This window comes from Rosa chinensis, chromosome 7 (genome assembly GCF_002994745.2).
Source record: "Rosa chinensis cultivar Old Blush chromosome 7, RchiOBHm-V2, whole genome shotgun sequence".
Lineage (NCBI taxonomy): Eukaryota > Viridiplantae > Streptophyta > Magnoliopsida > Rosales > Rosaceae > Rosa > Rosa chinensis.
Window position 1 is genome coordinate 64,294,890 of NC_037094.1, and position 17,009 is coordinate 64,311,898.

At 38.8% G+C, this 17,009-nt stretch overlaps 2 protein-coding genes across 2 annotated transcripts; one reads left to right on the forward strand and one right to left on the reverse strand.

The window, feature by feature from the left end:
- Positions 1-1,471: 1,471 nt before the first annotated feature.
- LOC112178402 lies at positions 1,472-6,180 on the forward strand. The gene is made up of 2 exons (XM_024316553.1): positions 1,472-1,945; positions 5,539-6,180. Exons 1-2 carry the CDS (start codon positions 1,472-1,474, stop codon positions 6,178-6,180), a joined length of 1,116 nt encoding a protein of 371 aa, XP_024172321.1.
- A 1,520-nt stretch (positions 6,181-7,700) lies between these two features.
- Positions 7,701-12,882, reverse strand: LOC112178738 (probable protein phosphatase 2C 10). Its single transcript, XM_024316943.2, is given in 7 exon segments — positions 7,701-8,285; positions 8,451-8,605; positions 10,552-10,828; positions 10,949-11,133; positions 11,136-11,184; positions 12,230-12,387; positions 12,553-12,882. Coding segments are annotated over 6 exon segments (846 nt in total). The 5' UTR covers positions 12,269-12,387; positions 12,553-12,882; the 3' UTR covers positions 7,701-8,144.
- Between the last annotated feature and the right edge of the window lie 4,127 nt (positions 12,883-17,009).

The window sequence follows — 17,009 nt, forward strand, 5'->3', positions numbered from 1 at the left end:
CATCTAGCTTCTTGTTTGCACGTTGAGTCTTATTCTTGCTTCCAAGAGGCCTACCAGACTTCTTTTTCAACGAGACCAAAGTAAGGTCGCCATCCTCCTCAATGAGGCCAAGTGCCTCAGCATGCAGTGTTGGAATCTTGCCACCCAAGATTGTTTTAAATTTCTTGGGACTAGGATGGCAAGCACCACCACGCTCCCGCTTTTTGGACGGCAAAACAGGTTGTTGCTTCTGTGTACCTGGAGCAATAACAATGTCACCAGAAATAGCCAGTTTGGGAACCTCACCTAGACTTTCTTTACTCGCCAAACCATGCGGCAAAGCAATGTCTGCCACCCCAGTATTGACTACTGTTAGAGCCGGCTCACTGGGAGAAGAAAGCTGTGAGGTCGGACGCTCCACTCGACGAAAACCAGGCCGCTTCTTCCTTGGGACGGTCGGGGAAGTAGAGAGAAGGTCTCCCTGATGTTTAGCAGAGAAGGCAAAGGAATTCCCTGAGGTCAAAACTCCGGGAAAGTGTAAAACCCTAGGTATAGGGTTTACTGCAGTGGGATCCTCACAAGCAAGTCCAGCATGTGTGATCAAACCACATTGAGTGCATCTCCCCCGCAGATGCTCGAACTGAAATTTCATACTTGAAAGTAGATCATAGTTTTGTTGTATTCTCTCAAATCTGTTTCCACCTTGTTTAGTCTTTTTTTCTTCTTCTTTTTTTTTTTCTGTTGAGATAAACGTTTGTTTCTTTGATAGGTATACAGACACATCCCGTTGATTTTAACACTCCTGAGAAACATATTACTGTTGCAAAATCAGGAGATGAACTATATCAACAAAAGAAATCAGAAGATGAGCAAGGTCATCGTGGGGATCTATTTTGCTCAAAAGGTACGTTGTTTTTCCCCAAGTGCACGTAGAACATGACAACTCCATATATGCACTATCACGTGCATTCTTTTTCTTCTGCCACTCGTCTTGAAAAGGTACTCGTTGAAAGCGTTCGGGACTCTCTGCCTCGTTCCAAGGGGGTAACTCTTTGGAACTGTTTGTAGGGGATGGCAAAATTTGGAGTTGGGTTTGGTGTTTAATTTGAAAGGTTGAGATGTTTGCACGGTCTTTGTTTGTTTATTGGTTCCGTCTTTTTAAACTTCTTCCACGTGATAGGCATTCGTAAGTGGGAGGTTGTGAGTTCAACTCATAAAAGACTAATTGTAAGATATGCATGCATGTTGCTTTTCAATTCCTTTACATCGATTTTGTGCGATTCCATCCCCCGAAGAAAAAAACAACATTCTTTCCTTCTTTATAGTCAACATTTTGATTGAAGTACTTTAACCTAAATGTTGAAATATGCAATGCAGTTGCGTGTTGTTATAGAAGACTTATTAAGGGTGCACTTAAACGTTTAGGTATGCTACTCTATCCACATTGTCTAGTTTATTCTTGAATTATACTTTGAATATGGATTATCTAAACATGAATTTACTTGTTCCCAACGTCAACATAGGGATCAATGATGTATATGACATGAAATCGAACCATGTCCGATACAATAAACTTCTAGCTTGTATGGGAGAAGTGATAAAAACTATGGACGAGTTTACACCACCAGCACAACTTAATGTTGTGAGAAAGTCAGTCTTCAAAGCTATTGAACAAGGGCATGTTGAATTTGTTACTCATATGTGTGAAGCAAATCCAACACTCGTCGTGGATATCCTTGATGAAGATGACAAGAGTATATTTCAATATGCCATTGAATGTCGTCAAGAAAAAATTTACAATCTTATGTATGGGTTGAAGCGAAAAAAGATAGAGAAGATTGCACATCGTGTGGCAAAGTTTAATAACAATATGCTGCATAGTGTAGGAAACTTATCCCCACTTCCGCCTATTAACCATATTCAAGGTGCAAGTTTACAAATGCAAAAAGAACTACAATGGTTCGAGGTTAGTATTTTCAATTGTTACATGCTTCTCTCCGGCTCATATTTAGGCATGGTCCTAAACAAAATTGCAAAACAAGAAATATATATATATACACAGTCCGTCTCAGGTGCGGACGTCCGTACCGAGCGGACGGTACGGATTTCCTGTTTTCGACCACTTTCCGGCCACATTTTTACATCTTAACCGTTCAGTTTTTAGGTCCTAGTGTATAGATCACCTCTGCAAAATTTCAGCCAATTTGGTGATCGTTAAGGCATCCAAAACTTCAATTTACCATTATAAATACGAATGGTTCCGGTTAGACAGATTCGGTCCGTTCGTGTAAAATTCAGTTTTGGATGCCTTAACGATCACCAAATTGGCTGAAATTTTGTAGAGGTGATCTATAGACTAGGACCTAAAAACTGAACGGTTAAGATGTAAAAATGTGGCCGGAAAGTGGTCGAAAACAGGAAATCCGTACCGAATTTTCGGTACGGACGTCCGCACCTGAGAAAATTCCTATATATATATATATATATATATATATATACGTATCCTATCCAGAGCGAGGTTAGGGTTTATGCTCACTTTTCGGTCGCATTTCCACATCTTGACCGTTCAGTTTTTAGCTACTAATGTATAGATCATCTCTGCAAAATTTCAACCAAATTGATGGTCATTAAGATCTAGTACGGTTTAGGTTGGACAGATTCAGTTCGTCCATTGGTTGAAATTTTCCAGAGATGATCCATACATTAGTAGCTAAAAACTGAACGGTCGAGATATGGAAATGCGACCGAAAAGTGACCTTAAACCCTAACCTCGCTCTGAAATTTCAGAGCGAGGCATCGCTCTAGATAGGATATATATATATATATACACAGGGCCCTTCTAGTGAGGGATCCCTTTTTTTGGTCTTTTATAGGGATAGGCATTATACCAACTTATCAATTATATTTTCACATCTTAACCGTTCTGTTTTTAGGTCCTAATGTATAGATCACTTCTGCAAATTTTCAGCCAATTTGATGATCGTTAAGGCATCCAAAACTGCAATTTACCATTATAAACATGAACGGTTCCGGTTCGACAGATTCGGTCCGTTCGTGTAAATTGCAGTTTTGGATGCCTTAACGATCACCAATTTGGCTGAAAATTTGCAAAAGTGATCTATACATTAGGATCTAAAAACTGAATGGTTAAGATGTGAAAATATGATCTAAAAGTTGGTCTAATGTCTATCCCTATAAAAGACCAAAAAAAGGGATCCCTTAGTGGAAGCCCTCTATATATATATATATATATATAGGGGTGCTTGGTTGCGGACGTCCGTACCTAAGGATTAGGTACGGATTTCCATTTTTCCCCCATTTCCGATCACACATTTAGATCTTAACCGTTCAGTTTTTAGGTCCTAATGTATATATCATCTCTGCAAAATTTCAACCAAATTGGTTGAACCGGAACCGTTCGTATTCATTGTTGTAAATTGCAGTTTTGAATGCCTTAAAGATCACCAATTTGGTTGAAAGTTTGCAGAGATGATCTATACATTAGGACCTAAAAACTGAACGGTTAAGATCTAAATGTGTGATCGGAAAGAGGGGAAAAATGGAAATCCGTACCTTTTACTTAGGTACGAACATCCGCACCTGAGAATATATATATATATATACACACATATATATACAGGGCTTCTTGGGTGCGGATTTCCATTTTTTCCCCACTTTTTGGTCATACATTTACATCTTAACCGTTCAGTTTTTAGGTCCTAATGTATAGATCATCTCTGCAAAATTTCAGCCAAATTGGTGATCGTTAAGGCATTCAAAACTGCAATTTACAACAATGAATACGAAAGGTTCCGAATGTGTGATCGGAAAATGGAGAAAAAATGGAAATCCGTACCTAATGCTTAAGTACGGACGTCCGCACCCAAGAAACACTTTATATATATATATAGGCCCGTTCCAAAGCGGACGTCCGTACTTCGCTAAAGTGCTGACAACGACGCAGCAGAGGCGATCCAGGCGGCGACGGCTGCGCGCGGCTTGCATGAGGGAGGCCGGAGGCATCTCGGACGGTTCTGGGCAGCGTTCGAGGTCGGAGGAGATCGGGGTTGTAGGTTCTGGGCAGCAACCCGACCTGCAACTGCAGGTTTTCTGGGCAGCGCTGCAACGACTTCGCAGACTGCAGACCTCTTCGCCGGCAACCCCCGCCGCTCCGTCGTGCCCCAAGCCGAGCTGCAGTGTAGTCATCCGCACTTTAGCGAAAGTGCGGACGTCCTCTTTGGAACGGCTCCCTATATATATATATATATATATATATATATATATCAGATCCTATCCAGAGCGAGGCATCGCTTTGAAATTTCAGAGCGAGGTTAGGGTTTTGGGTCACTTTTCGGTCGCATATCCACATCTCAACCGTTCAGTTTTTAGGTACTAATGTATAGATCATCTCTGCAAAATTTCAACGAAATTGATGGTCTTTAAGGTATCTAACTCGCTTAAACCAATGGACGAACTGAATCTGTCCAACCTGAACCGTACTAGCTTTAAGGAAGTTATCAATGCCTTAACGACCATCAATTTGGCTGAAATTTTGCAGAGATGATCTATACATTAGTACCTAGAAACTGAACGGTTGAGATGTGGATATGCGACCGAAAAGTGACCCAAAACCCTAACCTCGCTCTGAAATTTCAAAGCGATGCCTCGCTCTGGATAGGATCTGTATATATATATATATATATATATATATATATATATATATATATATATATATATAGGAATTTTCTCAGGTGCGGACGTCCGTACCGAATTTTCGGTACGGATTTCCTGTTTTCGACCACTTTCCGGCCACATTTTTACATCTTAACCGTTCAGTTTTTAGGTCCTAGTGTATAGATCATCTCTACAAAATTTCAGCCAATTTGGTAATCGTTAAGGCATCCCAAACTGCATTTTACACGAACGGACCGAATCTGTCGAACGGAACCGTTCGTATTTATAATGGTAAATTGCAGTTTTGGATGCCTTAACGATCACCAAATTGGCTGAAATTTTGCAGAGGTGATCTATACACTAGGACCTAAAAACTGAACGGTTAAGATGTAAAAATGTGGCCGGAAAGTGGTCGAAAACAGGAAATCTGTACCGTCCGCTCGGTATGGACGTCCGCACCTGAGACGGACTGATATATATATATATATATATATAGAGAGAGAGAGAGAGAGAGAGAGAGAGAGAGAGAGAGAGAGAGAGCCGTTCAGTAGCAGCCGTTTTTGAACTGCTGTGTGTGTGTATTATAGTTATTATCTCAAAAAATTTGGTATACTTGTATTCAAAATAGTTGATACAACCCCAAATATCCAGAAAATTTCAGTAGCAGCCGTTTTTGAACTGCTGTGTGTGTGTATTATAGTTATTATCTCAAAAAATTTGGTATACTTGTATTCAAAATAGTTGATACAACCCCAAATATCCAGAAAATTCAATTGGTGACCAATCTATTCCAATTAGTAATTTGCGGAATCACTATATATCTCTACACATGTTTACAAATTTGTTGGCTGAGGAACTAGTTAGTTGCTTTTCTTTTCAATGCAGGAGGTGAAGAGAATTCTACCTACTGAAATGCATGAATATGTCAATACTTCAAATTTGACAGCACGTGAACTATTTACCAAGAGTCATAAGAAATTAAAGGATGAAGCAGAAATAGCCATGAAAGGGATTGCAGCTTCTTCTACAACTGTAGGTGCTCTGATTGTTACTATGATGTTTGCTGTAGCATTCACAGCTCCTGGCGGAACTGATAGTAACACCGGTCTTCCAATGTTTATGCATAAAAAGTTGTTCAAGATTTTTCTACTCTCAGATACAATATCACTCATTTCTTCTGCAACTTCGGTAATTACGTTCTTGGGGCTTCTCACGTCAACTTATGCAGAAGACGATTTCCTTTGGTTCCTACCTACGAATTTGATGATAGGCCTTTCTGCTCTCTTTATCTCTATTGTTGCCATGATGATCACGTTTTCTTGTGCCCTTACCATTATGTTTGATGGAGAAGCAAAGATGATAATTCCGGTCATTGTGTTAGCAACTGTTCCCGTCGTGTCATTTGCAATTTTTTTATTCCCCCTCCTTTTTGAGATTTGCAGATGCACTTATGGACCTTCGATGTTTGGTAAGAAAGCGGGCATAAAACATTCGATCTTTGGTAAGAAAGCGGGCACAGAACATTGATGCTGTACATCACTTCCTATTTGGTTTTGTTTATCTAAGATTGTATTTCCAATTATGTATTCAAAACTTGTTATCCTTGGTCATGAGGGCCTAAAGAGTTTGGAATTTGAATAAGAGGATGTGATCTTCTTTTGTTACAAGTTCAATTGCATACTGTGCTCTTTTTTTAAAGAATAGTTCCAGACAGTTGTTTGGCTAATCGAGGGTACCATGGTGCCTTGCCAATCGCAAAGGATAGATTGGAGTTAACCTCTCCAATACAATCTAGCTCAGATTTACCAATTTTAAATGCCTGCAATTTGACTGCCAAAAACAAAAACAACCAAAAGTGATGAATTCAAACTTGATCAAAAAGAAGCCACAAATCCAAATTATTTCATGTCCCATAGAGAAAAGGAGATTTGAAATGTTCCAAGCAGAGGGTAGCCAGAGAACCACAAGATAATCTGGACTAAATAAAACCCCCAAGAGTATGGAATCAGTGTATGCCTCCAGAACAAAGCTACAAGAAATTGATCAAAAGATCTTAACCCTTGCAGCCGAAAGATGAGGCAATTAGTTTAACAAAGGTAAAACCCAAAACCCATTAGAATCAGATATTGGCTCCCTCACTCAGTTTTCTCTGTCTTCGCTGTCTGCTCTCTCCGTCTAACCCAGAAAGAGCAGGCACAGAAGAATGAGAGAGACAAGAGAATAGAGAGAACCTCTCTCTCTACCAGATCGGAAAAACGACGCCGTCTGAATACAGAGACAGAGAGAGGAGGCGGAGAATGAAAAGAGAGAGGGCTGTGTACAAAGCAGAGATGAGTTGAGAATGAGGTTAATGATGTATTTATAGGAATACGATGGCTTAAACCCTAGGGTTACTTTGGGTATTCTACAACGCCTTCTTTTATTTTCAGAGCAAAATTATACTTTTGGGTTTTTTTTTTTTCCTGTTCTTTTGGTAAATGGAAAGCATTGATTTTGATTCAAGGTTCTAATCGAAACTCAAAAACACTTGTTTTATGTAACACAACAAACTATGTCGTCTCACAATTAAACGGATAGATATATAATCGTCGAAACTGCTCATTACTTCACTAGAGACCCAAAAGTCCATGTGATGTCCCGAGGCGTGGAGAAGCGAATTTTGGGCGACTGGTTTTCTTTCAATAGGCCTTGCTGGACTCGTTGGAGGTCGTATTATCTGTTTTATGTTGAAGCTGATTAGGGTGTTGAGGTCAACAGATATGCCCATGATATATGTACTTTCTTCAGATGTAGTGTTTTTCTGGTCCTCAGTTGCAACAATTTCGTTGGCAACCCAGGTGTACCGGAAACAGGTAAATAGATCCAACTATTTCTGTTCAAGCGTCACTTCTGAAATTACATTGTGTTTGATATTCGACTGAGCCTCTCTAGATCTTGAGTACATGCTATTGGCCCGAAACAGATGACGTTGAACAAAGCATAACAAGAAACAATCAAAGGTCAACCAATCGTTTCTGCAGTTATCTCATTATCTCTGATACCACATAAACACAATAACGTGGAACCTGTATAAACAAAAAGAATTGAAATATTCAAGACCCCGCTAGATATGGCCACTTCTAAGCAATTTTGAATAAACTGGAGTACAAAACGAAAGGCATTCCTCAAATCACAAACAGAAGCAAGTCCTCTACATACCCGCTTTTGGTCATTTGTGGGAGTAAAATGCAATATACAGCAGACTAATTCACCTTCTCAAAGAATTCAAACAATATTAAACACCAGAAACATAATTGAGAAATAAAATTTACAGTGAAAGAAGCACTCCCATATTTTCCCCTTTCTTTTTTCCTTTCGCAAATTCCATGCCTCATGAGTTCCAGCAGAACCAAGCATGTATTTGTTGCTGTGTAACGCATTCATGAATCAACCTTGCTTGCATGTGAAGAAACTTCAATTATTGCTAATATGCAATATGGTTTTTATTTGTATCATCCCCTAAACCTAACAACAACGCAAGATATATCATCTTTACTATCTCTTTTCAAAGCTTCAGCTGTTAACTCCTTAGCCGCCTTCATAGGGTCTTTAATTTTTCTTGCAATATCAACTGCCTCTTGATTACCCATTACCTGGATTATCAACACAGGAAAAAAGTAATTTTCAGGCAAAGGTTCATTCTAATCTAGTCGTAACTCATAAGTGTTACAGACTGGTTGGGTGAATTCTTCTAGGCATATGGCTAATCTAATAAAGCAAGAAAAAAGAAAAGAGAGAATTGAGGTAGAAAAATTCACCTTCCAAAGGCCATCACTGGCAAGGATTAGAACATCTGTATTCATGTCTATGTAAGTATCCTGTATGTCTGGGTCTGATCGTAAATGCGACTTGAGGCTTTTGTCTCCAAAAGCACGAGACACTGCCAGCTGCCCATTAACTCTAGGTACATCTCCTGAAGCAAAAGAGTGGAAGAGATGTCAGTTCAATAAGAGGCTTAGCATAACCTCAGTTACTACATTTTGTTTTATAGCAATGATACACATGTTTTGTGCAGAAAACGTGACAAGTATAATAGAAAAGAACCATAACTGTGCAACAGACAAATACATCAAGATATAACGGCCTTTGTATAATTAGTAAACTAGTGTTAAAGCTCTAACAGACAAACACAAGTTTCAGATTTGGATGGTAAAGTTAGAGAGAAAAATGGAGGAAATGATTAAAGCATGTTAAAGGTAGATCATCAGACCCAAAATCAATTGCAATTCGTGATCAAGATCTTGTATATGGTAATGCAGAGCAATTTCAAAAAGAAAATTATCTGTGTGTGATTACTATAGTTCCACTTCGCGTTACTGAAACAAGGTTATGAAGCAATTGAATATGCTTATGTGAAGCATGTGTAACCAAATGCGGCCCATCCACATAAATAAATTGCTCCATTGATACCAGCACAGCGTCCAGGCCGGTAATCTAAAAACTGTCATGCAAGACTTAGATTTGATGCTGGACACTATGAATGAGAACATTATGCACAAAATGGTTAAAGCATTGTACGAAAACTCGGGCACAAGAAAAATATATACTACAATGCCGATCTAATGCAGACCAAGATGTCTGAAGGGCAATTTTAAAAATGCCCAAAATCCAGTACACGGACTCAATCGCAACTCTTCTGAAAAATGTTTACGCGTACCCAAGCACTTCAACTTTGGCATCCAGCAATACAAGAAAAATGTCACCCGTGGTTTTTCGGGTAAGTGAAACTGAAAAGGGAAATCCTGATTTTCTTGGCAAATTCTACTCGAGGAGTTTGATACTTCAATAAAATAAAATAAAAATATGAAAAGGGAAAAGTAGGCAGCGCAATAGAAACCGCTTCTTCCAAGCTTGGATCCACCATAAAATCAAACAGAAATGATCACAAAGAAAACTGTTGAGACCAATTCCCAGGGAACAAAGCACCATCATTACAAAGATGATGATAGAAGGTCGATTTTCAAGCTATTGGCCCATGTCCTTCCTGAGATTACAATCCTTCTTGGAGCAAAAGCCCTTTTTATCTTGTGCCTAGTGTCATCTAACCTTTAGTTAGCAGCTACAAAAAGACAATATCTAATAACCTGGTATCATCCCACTTTGAACAAAATTCCTTCGATAAAAAATCACTGTTTGCTAACAGGCTGACAGGAGAGAACATTCTAATATCTAATGACAATATGGAATCAGCTTCTACTATTCCTACAGCAAGGACCAGGTTGAGAGTTCTCTCTTCTGCAGAAGTTCTCTAATCTCTAGAGATAACAAGTTACAACTTCTTTGTATTCAGATAGCTACACTTGTGACCTATAAATAGAGCAGGCTAAAGTTTCTTTTCTTTTCTTTTCTTTTTCTACTTTGTTATATTCACTTATGTGGAGACTTGAAGTTGCTTTGGATTTAAATATTCTGAATAACGTGATTCCATCACGTGCAAAGTAATCAAACAACGATACATGTCTATCTTCTCTTTCTTTCTTTCTCTATTTGTATAAATATATGAACATCACATATCACAAAACAAACAGATTATGAACATGCTTCAACTCTATTTTGTATTGAACTGTTCAATGTTTTTGAATGCTTTAGATGCTAGATAACCAATGGCCCCTGAAGCTGCAGATGTCCAGGGATGGACCAACAATAATTATGAAGCTAACAGTGAGAGCATTCACATTACAGGCTAGGAATGTTCACTTAGTGATGGAAAAACAACATATTAACAGATGGAGCACAACTTAAAATAGTGGGTGGCCAATCATTTTATTTCTTCTTCAGAAACCGGATTCAAAAATCACATTTTTACTCGAGTATTTTGCACGTTGAATTAACTTTCTAAACATCGGTGGTGTAAAATACCTGGCATGTTTGAGACAAAGCCACCTTTGTTTTCAATGCTGCCTCGTTCAGTATTGGGTTCATGGTCTATTGACATCTGTACTGCCCGACCCTCCTTTGAAAGAACTGCCCGCGAATCTCCGACGTTGGCCACATATAACCGCTGACCATTTAACAATATTGCAGTGACAGCAGTGGACCCGCCACGCCCCAAGTCAGTGCTATGCGAGAGAATTGCCTGGTCTGTCCTCTCATAGGCTTTTGAGATAGATCTGTTAGGGTCGACCCAAAATTCTTCCTAAAATTAAAAATCGAAAGTGTAAGAATACGTAAATTTGGAAACCCCAGAAGAAGGGAAAAAACAAAAGACGAATAGACTAGAGCAATAGAAGGAATCATCTGAAAAAAGTAGCAATACCTCCTTAAGAATATTTGGAAACAAATGCTTCTGTAAGTATTGAGGCACGGTGTCTCCCAAATGGCCATCATATATAGCAAACAATCCTAACTCATGTCCCTGGGACCTAACGAACTTAGCAACATGATAATCCTCCATTGGATGATTAGCTTTTCCTTTTACCAGGCTGAAACCATACTTAATTAACCCTCATTGTTTTTTCCCTTACCAGAGCTCGACGATGACCGTCCTCCATACTGCATAAAAAAAATCATAATTAAGAAACTTCAATATTGTATCGTCCAGAAACAAGCTTTATAGAGAAGAAAATAATTTTTTTCAGTTTTCATTTAGCTGGAAAAGCCTATATTATCCCTTTCCATCTGTACTCAAGCTTAGAGAAATCAAATTTCTAAAACTCAAGATTCTTTTAAGAATCAGGAACTACAAAACAGAGCCTAATTATGTGATTAAAAAACAGTACACCAAGAGAACAGGTAGTTTGAAATACGTTGGTTCAAATTGCTTAAAAGTCCAACTTGTTAGTTCAACTCACAAGTTCAGCACCTGTAAAATTGTGCCCATATACTATTCGTACCCAGTTTCAGAAATCCAGCATAAGAAAGTAAAAGGAGCAGGATCAATAAAATGCCCAGTGTTGACGGTAGAACAATCAAAAGCACCTCAACTAACTAGATGAATCACAGTAATTCATAACATACTCAGGAAACCAACAATTCATGAAAAAAAAACAGAAAAAAAATAAATAAATGAATATGAGCTATCATGGCTCCTCCATAAGCCAAAAAGAGTATATTAATCCAACTTATCATTAACAAAATTCTCAAATCCACACCTATAAAAATTTGGTCTGATAACACAATTCTAGTATTCTGATAACTGCTCTAGTTTCACAAATCGTGAGAAAAGAAAAGGATCAGGATCTGTAGAATACCCAAAAGCACCTCAATTCATACCACAGTAATTCACAAGATCAGCAAAGAAAAGAGTACAGGAAATTAAAATTTAATATCACACAAAAAATGAACATGAACTATCACGGCAGCCCATAATCCCAACGAATATTGATCCAACTAGTCATACACAGAATTGTCAAACCCACCCAAAAATAGGGGCATATTAATTGAAAGACATCAATTAAATCAAACAAATAATTGAAAAACCATACTCATCAGATAAGACATCAGATTGAGCAAGCACACATCAAACAGGAAACAAAGAAAAATTCAGAGAATTTTAGAGCCCAAAAAAAAAAAAAAACTATAGAAACATGATCATCACCTGAGAATTGGAAGCACTGAAACAGCACAACCTCTCCATCAAAAACAAAGTACTCTGGAGCTAAATCCTCAACATCCACCACCTGAAATCACCTCCAATCAAAATTCCAAACCAAACCCACCTCCCAAAACCACAAAAACTGCTTGAAATTCCTCAAGCTGCACCACCAGAACACAATTCAATCACCAAAAACCAAAGCAGAGCAAAAACCCCCCTTTGAAAAATACGACAACCTAAAACCCAGAAGAAAAAAAAAAACCCACTGAAAAAAAAACCAAAAACAAGTGAAAACACAAACTGGGTATCCGAGATTTTGGTCTTACCCATCCAATTAAAGCTAAAGACGATGGCTTTGGGGCTTCTCTCTTTAGTTTTGGCGGTGGCCCTTTTCTTCTTCTTATGACTTCGCACAACCAAAAATTCAATAATAAAAGCAGAACGGTGATGATGACGATTAATAAAAAATTAAAAGAGAGAACAAATATGAAACCTTTTTTTCTCTAACCAAATTTTTTTTTATTAAAATACAAAAAAAGATTAAAACTTTTGAGCAAAGCTCTTGAGAAATATGGGAGTCTGGAAATTCTTGGATATTTTTATATTGAATTCATTAAGTCTCTGCCATTAAACAGAAACTTCCTCCTGGGTGTTGACTTCTCTGCTTCAACTGTTTTTTGAGTAGAGTTTCTATCTTTCCTAGGCTACTGTTTTGTTTTCTTTTGCTACTTTTGTTTTTACTTTTTTACATCACACGGTTTCGGTATTTTTACCTTTTGTACACGCGGTTTCGTATTTATTAAATGTCAGAGGGATATACCATGTCGATATTTGGTCTTTGCCCAAAGTTTTGATTTTGTTTGACCAAAGGGTGGAAATTTGTGGTAGGGGGGTGTGTATCTGTTCCGGATCATCCATTTTCAAGACATATTTTGTACTGTCATAGGTTCGTCGGTTTCATACTAACATTTAGTTTAGTAAGTTTAGTAGTAAGACATTTCTCTTCAATAAATTATTAAGAATAGTCTTCTATTTGACTCGACAACTCATTTATTACCTGGAGAAATAATTACTTATAACCGCTCAACTTATATCTTGATATTTTCGGTCCTTTGCATTTGCAAGTCCCTCAATAGTAACTCCGTCCCGCACTTCTTTGTTTTTGTTCTTTGTAGAAAATCCATGCCAGCTATAGAAAGTAAGGGTGGTAGTGTTTTTGTCTCTAAATTGATTCTTTGCAATCAATAACTTTTTTCACAAATGTTTATGCACAACTGAGCTGCAGTCTCAATTTAGTTACTGTTGTTAAATTGCTCAATAATCAATGGCAATAATAGATTTTCATGAGCAAATGAGCATATCATAAACAACAATAATTTTGATTGAGTTTTACTAATTAGGTATGATTGTGGATAATTACTATATTAATCAAAACTGTAACTTACCCGTTTTTTTATAGAAAAATAGTCAACTAATGTTGAAATTCAACAAAATTACATATAATGAACCACTCAGTATAGCTATTAGATAGAGTCACTATCAAAGTAATTCGACCCTTTTAGGCTAAAAAGCTTAAAACATATCCAGAAAACACCCTGCACTCTCTAAGAAGAAATCAAAAGCAAAGATACAGCAAGGGTCGTCGTCGACTTTCCTCAATCCATGATTGAACCAGGTTCCACTTCCAAACACAATCTATCGATTCTCCCACACTAGGGCTTCTAATCCCCTCATGTTCTTCCTCACTTGAAGACGAGTTCAACACTGCCTCCTCCACCATCTTCTCCACTCCTTTTTTAGGGAACCGCTTCTTCTTGGGTTTGGGGACGCCAAGAATCGGTTTAGCTACATTCCTGCTACCTTTCGGACAGCCTCGTTTCTTAGGGGACAAGTAAATCACCCCATTGGTGTTTGGGAGATCAAAACCAGGTTCAAAACTCAACGGGGCTAAGATGGTCCCATCCACTAGCTTGGGCTTTTTTTTTTTACCTGGTCCAATGCAGATTGGGCCTCTCGACGGACCCCTGAGACCCTGGGAGGAGAAACTTGTGTCTCCACAACTGCAACTTCCACAACTACCCTAGATACCACCATTACATCCCCTCTTGGGATTGCACTTAGACCCGCCGATTTGAATAAACGACTCAAAGTCGCCCCCCCTACCGTTGAAGTCACCACCACTGTCTTCGGTGTCTCCAAGCTAGGGTTAGAAACCCTAGTTTCAGTTTGACCTAGTCCCGGGGCAGGCCCCTGCTTCTCTTTGCCCTTCAATTTGGAGCAATTGGTCTGCGACCAACAAAAGTTGTCACGACAACCATACTTGTCCCTGCCACTGCCATAGCCGCCATCTACACCTGTTTCTCTGCCTGGAAGAGCAGAAACCTGTCACATCCCTCCACTTCATGGGGAAAAAAGCCACAATCCCAGCACAACCCCTTAAACTTCTCATACTGGATCTCCGCCAAAATACCAACCTTGAACGTGAACCATGTCCACCTAGCTTCTGAACCGTTGTTCCGCCACACATGATGCAAAGGCAATGGATCTGCCTTCAGGAACTTCCCCATTGAGGAACCAATGAAGATTAGGGTTTTCTCCATCCTCATACACGGAGGTAAACCCTTAATCCTAATCCAGGTTTCCACCATCTGCAACGACACTATTTCCACCGCACTCAGATCGTCGTACTCGCCGAGCACCAGCATGTGACCTCCAAAGTGCCAAGGCCCTCAATGCAATATACGATTGCACACCTCCCTAACCTTGAACCGAAACACAAATCGACCCCTTCCCTGAGCCGTGATCACCAATATGTTTTTCAGACCCCAATACGTTGCCATCAACACAGGAAACCCTTTCTCATCATCGGACTTCCTCAACAGAAGACGTCCCATCAAGTAATAACCATCCTCCACCACTGCCGCCTATCTCAACGACCCAAAATCAACCACCGCCGCCTCCGTCAACGCCAGAAGTGCTGAAAAAATTGCCGCCATCTCTTTAGCCATAAAAGATATGGGGGAGTAAGAGAGACCCTAATCAAAAGTGAGACTTAGGAAGCTGGAAACCCTAGCAAATGGCTAGGTTTCTTATAGGAAATAAATAAATAAATAAATCTAGCTAATGGTGCCTATATTATAGATACACTGCAGTATAACGTACCAGTTGGGGACAATTAATCCCTTGAGACATCTTAACTCGGAGGTGGCCAAAGTTGTAAAACCATTCTCTTCTGGCGACGGCCCTGGCATCTCAGTTGGCCTTGGCCTCGCTGACGCCACGAGGTTTTGCAGCCTGACGGGGACTGAATGTGACTTTTCAAGTTTTCCTTGTGAATGGTATTGCTCAAGCTTTCTGGCAGGAGGTGTTTGGCTTCGGGTTTTGGTGTGACATCTCTAGGAGGTGGCCGATCTCATTTTGATGGTGGCTTGGATTGACGGGCCAAGCCAGGCTTGCTGGTCCTTGAGTGGGCCTTCTCTTGGGCTACCTTGGACTGCACAACTTTGGGCTGGGGCTTTTACCCTGGGCCTTAGGCCCATAAAAATACTCTTTGTTTTAGGGATCCTATGTTAGTAGTTTTACTGTCAATAATTTCCTAAGTTTTTAGGGATCTATGCACTTTATGCGTCTCTCGTGCTTCTAGAGTAGTATTGAAGGAGGATTTACACTAGTCTCTACGAATTTGATGTATAATGAGTGGACTTATTTCTATGTACCACCGTGGATACTACCACACCTTCTTGATCTGTCTAGTTGAAGGCAGCTGAAAGGTATGTAATGGCCATTCTGGCATATGATGAATGATATTGCCAACCGATTTGGGTTTGATTCAAAAATAATAATAATAATGTACTAGTTTGGTAAGACTTGCTCTACATTCCAATATACCTATATACCAATTAAGTGAAAAAGATAGTAAATACAGAGGATCATGCTTTTTGGCAAACGAAAGGTCCTTTTGACCTTACATATTCCCCACCAGACCTTTGCTTTGAGGAAAAACAAATTCCACCAACCACAAAGGTCAACTGTTAAAAATATATTCTACTATTATTCTTTCATCCAAATAGTGTCCGACAATAATTTACTTAATTACGTTCTTAACTAAGAGCATCTTTAGCACTCTCTATTTTAGCTCCTTAGCTATTTTGGAGAACATGTTTAACTTTTTATCTATTTTAGCAGCTGCACCAGACTCTTAAGTAGCTTTCTATTATAACTTTTAGCTATCTCGTTCCTTAATATAAAGAGCGAGATGAGTTATCTCGCTCCTAAATGTAGAGAGCGAGATGAGTCTCTCTATAATTTAAAACATTCATTTTGAGTTATTTTATGTAATCTATAAATACATTTAAACTATTTAATCATCATTTAAAAAATAATATAAATTCAAAATTAGCTCAAATAGAGAGAGCATTGATGTAGATGTAATTCTAAAGTGGCTAGCTAAAATAACTTTTTAGCTACTTCAGCTAAAATTTGACTCAAAAATGGCTAGTATTGCTAAAGATGCTCTAAATTAAGTCATCAGTGTTAAAATTAGAGCTTCTGCAAGTAAAAGAAGAAATAATTAACTTAGAGAGATTATCGATCACAATCTTTTACCCAGTTTACCGTAGAAGAGTACATGACTGTTACTTCACGAAACTGCAGGTGCTATTTCAACAACAATATTCACTTCTTCAATTATGTTTTAATTTTAATTCAATTCCCTAATACGACTCCATTGATTTACAAAGATTGCCATGTTCTACGCTACCAAATCCCATTGACCATCTGAGCT